At 46.1% G+C, this 9,474-nt stretch overlaps 1 protein-coding gene across 1 annotated transcript; it reads right to left on the bottom strand.

Moving 5' to 3' along the window:
• Positions 1-5,810: 5,810 nt before the first annotated feature.
• LOC147698906 (uncharacterized protein F54H12.2-like) lies at positions 5,811-8,858 on the bottom strand. The gene is made up of 2 exons (XM_086936289.1): positions 7,706-8,858; positions 5,811-5,836 (listed from the first exon to the last, which is right to left on the bottom strand). Exons 1-2 carry the CDS (start codon positions 8,856-8,858, stop codon positions 5,811-5,813), a joined length of 1,179 nt encoding a protein of 392 aa, XP_086792415.1.
• Positions 8,859-9,474: the final 616 nt, after the last annotated feature.

Genomic DNA, 9,474 nt, shown 5'->3' with positions numbered 1-9,474 from the left:
TGCAAAACAGTATTCGATGAGGGTGCAAAATGTCAGTGATAGTCCAGTTCCATGAGTGGGTTGGCTAGGTGTCTTAAATCATCAGTGATAGTAAAAGATGACTCTGTGCCATGACTGGGCCATGAGTAGAAAGAGCTGATACCCTTCATCCCCATTCATGACCGGAAAAGTGACAGCTGCCCCCCAGGGACCCCCCAGCCCCCCTCAGCGTGGCAGGAAAAAGTGTGTGGTTTGTCCGGAAAAGTTGCATGCATGACCGGAAAAAAAGATGCCATCTGCGTGTCCTTAAATGTGACAGGCATCAAGCCCGTGGAAATCCAAAGGGTGCAGCAGGGGGGTTTATGTCAGAGAGTTAAAGTGGCGCTTTTAAAAAAACAAAAGAGAAGAGTTTCTGAAGAGTAATTAAGCACAGATGGAAATGCAAAGGGTCAGACAATGAATCTCCTAAAGTCATGAAATGTGATAGGCACAGAGGCCGAGTCACGCAGTCCTAAAAAGAAAAAGTGAAGAGTCCTGATTAGCAGATGTATAGGTATAATATGTATGCAAAAGGCTGACCCCAAGGACCTGCGAGCCCATCTTAAGGACAGCGGCAGCTGCAGCAAACTTCAGCAAATGGGTTGTCGATATTGCTTATCAGAAGACGGGGTAAAGTGCAAGGTGATCACAAAGGGAAGCATCTTAAAGTCCTGAAATGTAATTTAGCACAGATGCAAGGGCACACGATCCCCACAAAAAGAGGTAAAGAGGGATTAGCAGATGTCCCGGTGATAAGTTACACTGTCTGCAGGAGATGCCCTAGAGCATGCAAAAGATAATTACGGCCTAGGACAAGATGAGCACAAAAGCCAGCAACTTAAAGTCCCTGAAATGTAATTAGCCACAGATACTGTGATAAGATGAACGCAAAAGGATGACCCTTAGGACCATGTGAAGCGTCCGTAAGAGGGCCTCAAAGGTATGTCCTCAGGGGTCATGGGTCAGGAAATGAAGTCGCAAAATCAATGCACTATCACCCATTAGGCGTCCACCTCCACAAAGGCTACATGTATAATGAGCGGACCGTTCAAAGGTATAAAACCACCGCAAATACAGGTCTCAAACACAAAACACATACAGAGGCCACACTTCTGGAAGGTCGTATTTGTGATTTGCATTGGCACAGACCCGTCCCAGGACTTTAAAGGGAATAATGGATCAGAGCAACTTGTCACAGATTAACGCTGCCTGCGACAACTTAAGGAAGGTAAATAAATAAGGGGTTGGGTGCTTGGTGTATGCTGATTTTATTTACTGTATGGGGTTGCATTTAAGTAAACAGAGTTGCATTTTGAAATGTTTTTTTTTTTTTTGCTATATAGGCCGGTGCTCGCAGTTACAATTCATGTTTAAGGCTATGTGTTATACTTTTTAAATGTGAATAATGGGGACTGTGAAACATTTATAATTATGAGTTTTGTAAGCGGTGGAGCGGCTTTTACAGAGCAATGCGGAACTAGTCGCCTTTGGCACTTTCAGAGTCATAGCCCTCATTGTACTGGGTCGTGAGGGGGGTGTTTCACGCCCTTTAAAGAGCGTGCTATACAGCCAGATAATAGGTAAGAAGCAGCGATGGCTGCTCGACTTTAACAATAATTCAACCAACACTTGTCTTGCGGCCAGCATCGCTGGGTTGTTGATGGGGCGCGACACCCCAGACGCTGTCATCCTGGCTAGAGCGTCTGAAGCCCATAAGGTTCTTGAAATACCTCCAGACCGTCTGGTCGGTTTTGGGGACATCAGTCTATTCGAAAACTATTTCTCGGTGACCGTGAAAGTTCTTTATCACAACGGTTCTTGGAAGTATTTTACAACCGGGACCCGTGTGGGGCACAAGACTGTATATGTCCTTCACCATGATAACCACTTTTACGGCATCTTGAACCTTAAAGGTTTTCTGGGAGCCCGATACGTGTGTACACATTGCGACCACATTTACAGCAACACGGAACGTCATCAGTGTGAAATGCGCTGTAAGATGTGCCAGCGGGATGGTTGCGTCGAAGACGCGGTCCTGAAGGTGAGGTGTCGCACCTGTAAGATGTTTTGTCGCTCTCAAGACTGTTTGAACATCCATAGGAAAGCTGCTAGATGCAGCCCTAAAATGGATTGTTTTGAGTGTGGCCGGTATGTGCCGGATGATCACAAATGCATGGGTATGAAATGCCTCAGATGTCGCGTGTCTTTTGATGCTGGTACCAACCACCAGTGCTACATGGTTAAAGCCAGACCCCAGACCAAGACCGAAGCATACATCGTGTTTGATATAGAGTGCACGCAGGAGACGGGAGTACACCAACCTAACTATATTTACGCCCACCATCTAACTTCCGACAACAGCTGGGAGTTTGAAGGTAGAACGTGCGTTGGTGATTTCCTTAACACCTTCATTCAAACAGAATTCAAAGGCTACACCATGCTGGCCCACAATTCAAAAGCCTACGACTCATTCTTTATTTTGCAAAATATGATTTGTGAAAAGGTACAAGTAGATCTCATCACTCAGGGTTCCAAGCTGATGATGTTAACAACCACACAGTTGCAAATAAGATTTATAGACACCTTGAATTTTCTACCCATGAAACTGAGCAAGCTTCCAAAAGCCTTTGGATTCCCCGGGTGTAAAGGTTATTTTCCACACTTTGTTAATACCTGGGCTAACCAGGATTATGTGGGTCCCATGCCCCCTCCTGACAGTTACGGGGTTGAATACATGTTGCCTGCCGAGAAAGAAAACTTTCAACAATGGTACTCTGAAAACCTTGAAAAGGAGTTTCATTTTAAAACAGAGTTGAAAGCGTATTGCCAGGCGGATGTAATGATCCTGCGACAAGCGTGCAACCTCTTCAGAGATGTTGTGGTGGAGATGACTAAGAAAGTCAAGCGGTTAAAACCAAAGAAGTCTCAAAGACCAACGACGGTCAGAGCTCTGACATCCAAGAAGCCTAAAACGGTAAACAAAAGCAAGGCCTTGAAATCTAAGAAGGAGCAGGCGTCAAAGGAGATCGAATACATCGACCCTTTTCAAAACATCACACTGGCCTCCATGTGTATGTCTATTTACAAACACATGTTTTTAAAACCAGAAAGTATCGCTCTAGTCCCTCCAGATCTCTATAACGGCAAACAGAAACGCTATTCAACACCCTCTATCCGATGGCTCATGTACGTCTCTGAGAAGGAAGGCATACAGATTCAACACGCCTTACAGGGCAGTGAACGAAGTGTGGGGCCCTACTATCTGGACGGGTACGCTGAAATTAAGGGTGTGCCGACGGCCTTCGAATACAACGGCTGTTTTTACCACGGCTGCCCCCAATGTTACAAGCCGCACGAGTTTAACAAATTGTTGGGTGCCAAATTTGAACACTTACACAGACGTACCCTGTTGAAGGCCCAGTATGTTGAAAAATGTGGCTATGCTATGAGGTCTATTTGGGAGCACGAATGGTTAGAGATGCTAGCAGCCGACACCGAGCTCTGTTCTTTCATACAGACTCGTGCTTTACCCGAACCCCTGGAACCTCGCGACGCCTTATTCGGCGGTCGTACAAATGCCATACAATTGTACAGGGCAGCGGGTTATGGTGAGAAAATACACGACTACGATTTCACCAGTCTGTACCCGTTTGTGAACAAGATGAAGGTATACCCCTTAGGACACCCAACCATCATCTATAGAGATTTTAAGCCCATATCCGAATACTTTGGGCTACTCAAATGTGAAATGTATCCTCCAAGACAGCTTTACTTTCCTGTGTTACCATACAGAGTCGATGGTAAACTGATGTTCCCCCTCTGTCGAACATGTGCTGTGTTTAAAGAGGATGGTTATTGCGGGCACACCGAAGAACAAAGGATGCTCGCAGGGACATGGTGCAGCATCGAGGTAGAAGCTGCCTTAGAGAAAGGTTACAGGCTCGGGAGGATCCACGAGGTGTGGCATTTTAAGAGGACCTCTACACAACTCTTTGCCCGTACATTAATCTGTTTCTCAGAGACAAACAGGAAGCCTCTGGGTATCCCGAATGGTGTACTAGTCAGGATGCAAAACAGAAGTACATCGATGACTACTACCTTCACGAGGGTATCCAGTTACGACCCCATTTGATAGAGGTCAACCCTGCCCGGCGCCAGTTAGCCAAGCTCTGTCTTAATTCCTTATGGGGAAAATTCGCTCAGCGTACAAATATGTCAAACACGACCTTAATAACAGATCCCGACGAACTGTTTAAGTACCTCTTTGCCCCTTGTTACGAGGTGTCCAGCTGCGAGTTTATCGACGATGATACCGCGGCACTATGCTGGAAATACACAAAGGCATACCCCACAACGTGTAACAACGTAAACATCTTCATAGCAAGCTTCACCACCGCCCACGCCCGTCTAGAGCTTTACAGGGTTATGGATAAACTCCAGGACCGTTGTTTGTATCACGATACCGACTCTGTAATTTTTGTGAGTAAGCCGGGGGATGAAGACCCGCCCCTTGGAGATTATCTTGGTAATTTGACCAGCGAGCTCGATAAGGATGAGCATATAATAGAATATGCCCCATCCAGGCCTAAATCATACTCATACAGGACAAACAAGAACAAAGTGTGTATGAAGGTCAAAGGCATAACCCTAAACGTCAACAACACCCTAAAAATCAATTTCGACAGTCTAAAGAATCTGGTGCACGAATACGCGGCATCAGACAATCGCGAAAATGCTAAAACCATAGTTGTGAACCAGCCGTGTATAGTCAGATCCAAAAAGAAGTGGGAAATTACAACACAGCCCCTACATAAAACCTTACGTGTTGTTTTTGATAAAAGGGTCCTGACCACCGGCTATAAAACACTGCCGTACGGCTATTAGACCCCATTAGAGAGACAAACCAGCCCCTAACATGGACACTCGATTACAACATCTGTTCTCCTGCGTGTTAGCAGGGCCCTCAAACTGCGGTAAGAGCTACTCTATAAAAAAGCTCTTAGAAAACTCTGCATCTGTTCTATCCCAGACCCCTAATAACATTGTGTGGCTTTATTCATGCTGGCAGCCGCTTTATGCAACCCTGGCCCGCAGTTTCCCCCATATCCGATTTATAGAGGGTATACCGGATAATCTCAACGATGATGAGTTACTGCCACCGACCAAGGTTAACATGATAATTGTCGACGACCTTATGCGTGAAGGGGGCGATCATCCGGAGTTAGAGCGAGCGTTTACTCAATATTCACATCATCGCAATCTCAGCATCTGTTATATTGTGCAGAACTTGTTTTACAAGGGCAAGAACAGCAGATCTATAGCTCTCAACGCTTCGTATCTTGTTTTATTTAAAAACCCCCGTGACAAACAACAGATAGCCGTCATAGCTAAACAGATGTACCCCGGAAACACCCACTTCTTCATGGAAGCCTTTAATGACGCTACAGCAAAGCCCCACGGGTACCTACTGGTAGACTTAAAAAATGAAACTCTAGAAGACTATAGATTGAGGGCTGATATTTTTCCCCCAGAGCTACCCATAGTTTACACGCCAAGGGTCAAGAACAGGTCCTATAAAAAGAGGGGTTGATGACTTTTAGAGACATTTACAACCAGGACTTTATAATACAAGGTGTTGACCATGTCGGACCGTCTACGCCGTAATTTCGCTCTCCTGAAAATGTTGGTTACAGCCAGTCCCCAACACAGAAAGGCCACCCTGTGCGCTGCTTCTGATGACTTAGTGTCTGCCATTGCAGAAATAGCCCTAAATACCCTAAAAGGCAACGTTCCTATATCACGGGGGCAATTACAGGTTCTGAAGAAGAAGAAGGGTCTTATCAAGAAGCTCAGTAATAAAAGGGCCTCACTCAGTACCAAGAAGAAGCTGGTGAAACAGTCTGGAGGGTTTATAGGCGCTTTGCTGCGTATAGCTATACCAGTAATCACAAGCCTCCTCCCGACACGCTGATGGAGCACGCCACAAAAATGTATTTGGTTCCTAAGCAACAAATGGAACAGCTGGGCTCTTCAGCGGACAATGTATGGGATATACGCAGAAATGAGACTCTACGGCTGGATGCTGAAATTTAGGCTATATTGAATCGGACGGATCTAAACCCCTACGACAAGGCCAATCTTTACACCAGCAGTCTTAAAAACTTTTTAAGCTACTACAAACAGTGGAATACTGAGAAAAACACGCTAACTCTACACACCCCGGACTCTGAGCAGCCAGCAGCCCCTACGAATGCTCCTCAACCCCTACAAGAACCGCCGGACTCGGAGCCACCCTCAGATACCTTTGTGGATGAACTCTTGCGAAATATAAGTCAACGGCATCGAGGGGCAGCGCAAATGTCTAAAGACCTAACATCCTGGAACGCTCGAGGGGAATTTCTCTACAGGGGACAGCCGATTGCAGGGTCGCACATGTATGATCTAGTCAAAGGTCTCACACACCCCAGAATCCTGACGCCTCAAAATACCCCACGCGGCTGGGAGCAGTTTCTACGGGCCGCTGCTGAACTCAACATCCCATCCACGCTGGTGGGCAATAACGAGCACCGGCGTCTGCTTGAACATTTAAAGACACCCCTTCCTCCATCGCCTGCAGGCTCGGATGCACCGCTGTTATCCCCATCGTGGAGTACCCCCATGGTGCCGTCTGCACGGCGAAAAAGACATTCGTCCAAAACCCATACTTGGATTCAGTCTTAATGGTTTTTAACTAACCATGTACAGTTTATGTGTATAAGCGTATCTGATCTTTTCTTCCTATGTTTATTCGCCAGAGTTTGTCAATGTGATGTTCAACCTACATGTCTGTTTGTAATAAACGCTTTTATAACTTTTCAGACCGGCTCCCGCTCCTATTTTTAAAAAAACTTTTGATTTATGGTGCATGTATATGCAATAAAAAAACAGAGACTGAATGCTTGATTTTTAAAAAAAAATATTGTCGTTTATTTTTAGACATTCATCATTAAAAACAGAAGTTACAAGCTCTTACAATTTTGACAAGCAACATATTCGGTTTTCACAGGTCTGACCGATACCCTTGTGTTTTCTTTTACATATTTCACAACTATACTGTCGTTGTTAACAAGGTCCCTCGAATATAAATTTAAGAAATTTCTAAACGAAACACCCTCTGACATTTTACCGATAAAATAAATACAGTGTCCCCCGCATGTCATGGCTGTAGTATCCTGTATCCGCACTTTATTATACACCACCCTCTTTGCAACTTTTTTTACAAACTTGAATATGGGTTGTGTATATAGGCGGTGTTCTGGGAACTCTGCGGTGCTGTCAAATACTATAACCTGATCATTCTCTATAAACAATGCAGCCTAATGTGTTCCACCCTTGTAGTGAGGATCAGTGTTAAAGACTAGGGTGCGGGGTCTTTCTACCCCTATTTCAGACGGTAACCCGTCGCTAGGGAAAACACCTAAAAAGTATTTCCTAGCGTGTTTATGCCTGCTTAAGACGTCCTGGATCTGCACAGTGTCCATTTTGCCTATGTATTAAAGATAGTCAAACAAAATCTGTCTGGCGTGGTTGATCTGGATGATGCTGTCGAATACCGAGAATACGACCATGTTCACATTCGTAGGTAGAGGATTACTGAATCGTATTTCAGCTTTTAGATTTCCGTTTTTGACCAGGTTGTAGTGATCACCGTCTTCCAGGTCGGGGGTCAGGTCGAATGCGAACAGCGTGTATCCAGCCCCATAGCCTTCGCGTGACACGGCTACGCCGCAGTCCCTCTGGTGCTTCCCTGTTATCGAAACCAACCCCTGATATTCCCTGACGTAGTTGGAGGTTGCAAAACTGGGAGTGTAGGGTTTTGCGGGAATCACATTGCCCTCGTGGACCAACGCTGCGTAGTTGATGCCGTAATGTTTAAAATTGAAGGGGTTTGAGGCATAGGTACCGCTAAAGGCTGTATTGTCCACGAAACCGATAATGATGAGTTTGGGTAGTTGCCCGAGAAATAGGTTCTGCTGGTGTGTTAAGCGGGTACCTGCTGGGATGCTGAATACCTTCAGAGCTACTCTTTCCACAGCGTACTTGGCGTTTGATATTTGTAAAGCCTCGGCGTGCGCTAGCCTGACGCTCGGGGATACTTTCACTCTCTTTACAAACAGACTCGCTGACAGTATGTCCAGTTTGTACTGTTCCGTATCCCCGTTGATGAGGCAGAATGCGTCCTTGTTGCGGGTGAGCTTGATCTTAAGACCAATTCCGTTGATGAGCAGTTTATCTTGGAAGAATAGGTCTGAATGTATGCGTCCCAGAAGGTCAAAGTTACGACTGCCTGCTGCCAGCCCCGCTCTTTTTACAAAACCCTTATTGGCGCCGTCCAGAGCCGTGATTTCAAACTGGGCGTGTGTATCCCTGTAGAAGAGACCCGTTGAAAGCTGTGTGTCAAGGGCGTCGCTGCTGTAGTTTAGAATACTCTCGAGGTAGGCTCTGTAGGCGTACATGTTATCGTTCTGCGTGATGAGCCGATCACCCAGGGTGATGTCCACCTGATTAAACATTGTAGCTATGGGGTAAGAGATCGTCGCCACTTTAGCGGCTGCTGCGATGTCGGACCCATCCGCTTTCGTGATTTTACACACAAGATGCAGCAGCGTGTTGTTGAGATCCAAATACATATCCGTGGACCCCGACACATAAAACTCTATAGGGGCCAGAGGCGTCAATGCGGCTAAAGGCGATACCTCCATGAGGAAGCTGTTTTCGATGCTTGTCTGCGTTGGTTTTAGAGTGAACAGGTCTAACTCGGATTTGGCGCACTCGCCAGATGTGCAATGTACAAAGGCCATGGTTTAGTTTGCGAGGCTTTTCTAAAAAATATTCACTTTAGAGGCGGCTCTCTTCTTCTTCTTCACAGCTCTCTTCCGTCTTGGAGCTCTTCTTTTCTGAGGACGTTTTGAAGAGCTCCTTCTTTTTTTATAGGGGGCCGGTGGGCCTCTGCGGCTCAAAGCATGACGCTTCCTTTTAACACGCGCACGCGGGGCATACACCAGCCCCGATCCTTCTTGCGGCTGCTTGTTCATGCGCTCTGCAACTGCCGATGTAACAGAACCGACCACATCCCCGGCAATGCTCGTAGCGCCGTCTTAATATGCGGCTTTGCAATTTCATATCCTCTTCTCAGGAATGGCATCGCTCTTCTAAACAGACTCCTGAAGAATCCCCCTAAACCAGCCCCGTACATAACCGGTGATCCTTGAAAGTACGGAGGCCCTCCATAGCCGGCTTGGTTTCTGTAATAGTCCCGGTAAATGGAAGGGTCACCGTATGTTTTCACGACCACCATGTTGCCTGCTTAATAGCCGCTGTCGCGTCTCGGTCTTAAATGAAGCTTGACAATAACTTTCCCGTATTTAAACCCCACTGGCTCTGACTGATCATCGTAGATCATAATTGAAATAGTGT

This window comes from Lissotriton vulgaris, chromosome 8 (assembly GCF_964263255.1).
Source record: "Lissotriton vulgaris chromosome 8, aLisVul1.2, whole genome shotgun sequence".
NCBI classification, from domain to species: domain Eukaryota; kingdom Metazoa; phylum Chordata; class Amphibia; order Caudata; family Salamandridae; genus Lissotriton; species Lissotriton vulgaris.
The sequence above is the reverse complement of the archived record's forward strand: the minus strand, read 5'-3'. Positions and strand labels throughout refer to the sequence as shown.

Coding starts and splice junctions, on each gene's coding strand:
- LOC147698906 (XM_086936289.1), bottom strand. CDS start 8,858: ATGGCCTTTGTACATTGCACATCTGGCGAGTGCGCCAAATCCGAGTTA. Junction 5,837..7,705: donor GACCCCCGACCTGGAAGACG/GTGATCACTACA, acceptor CTTCTTCTTCAG/AACCTGTAATTGCCCCCGTG.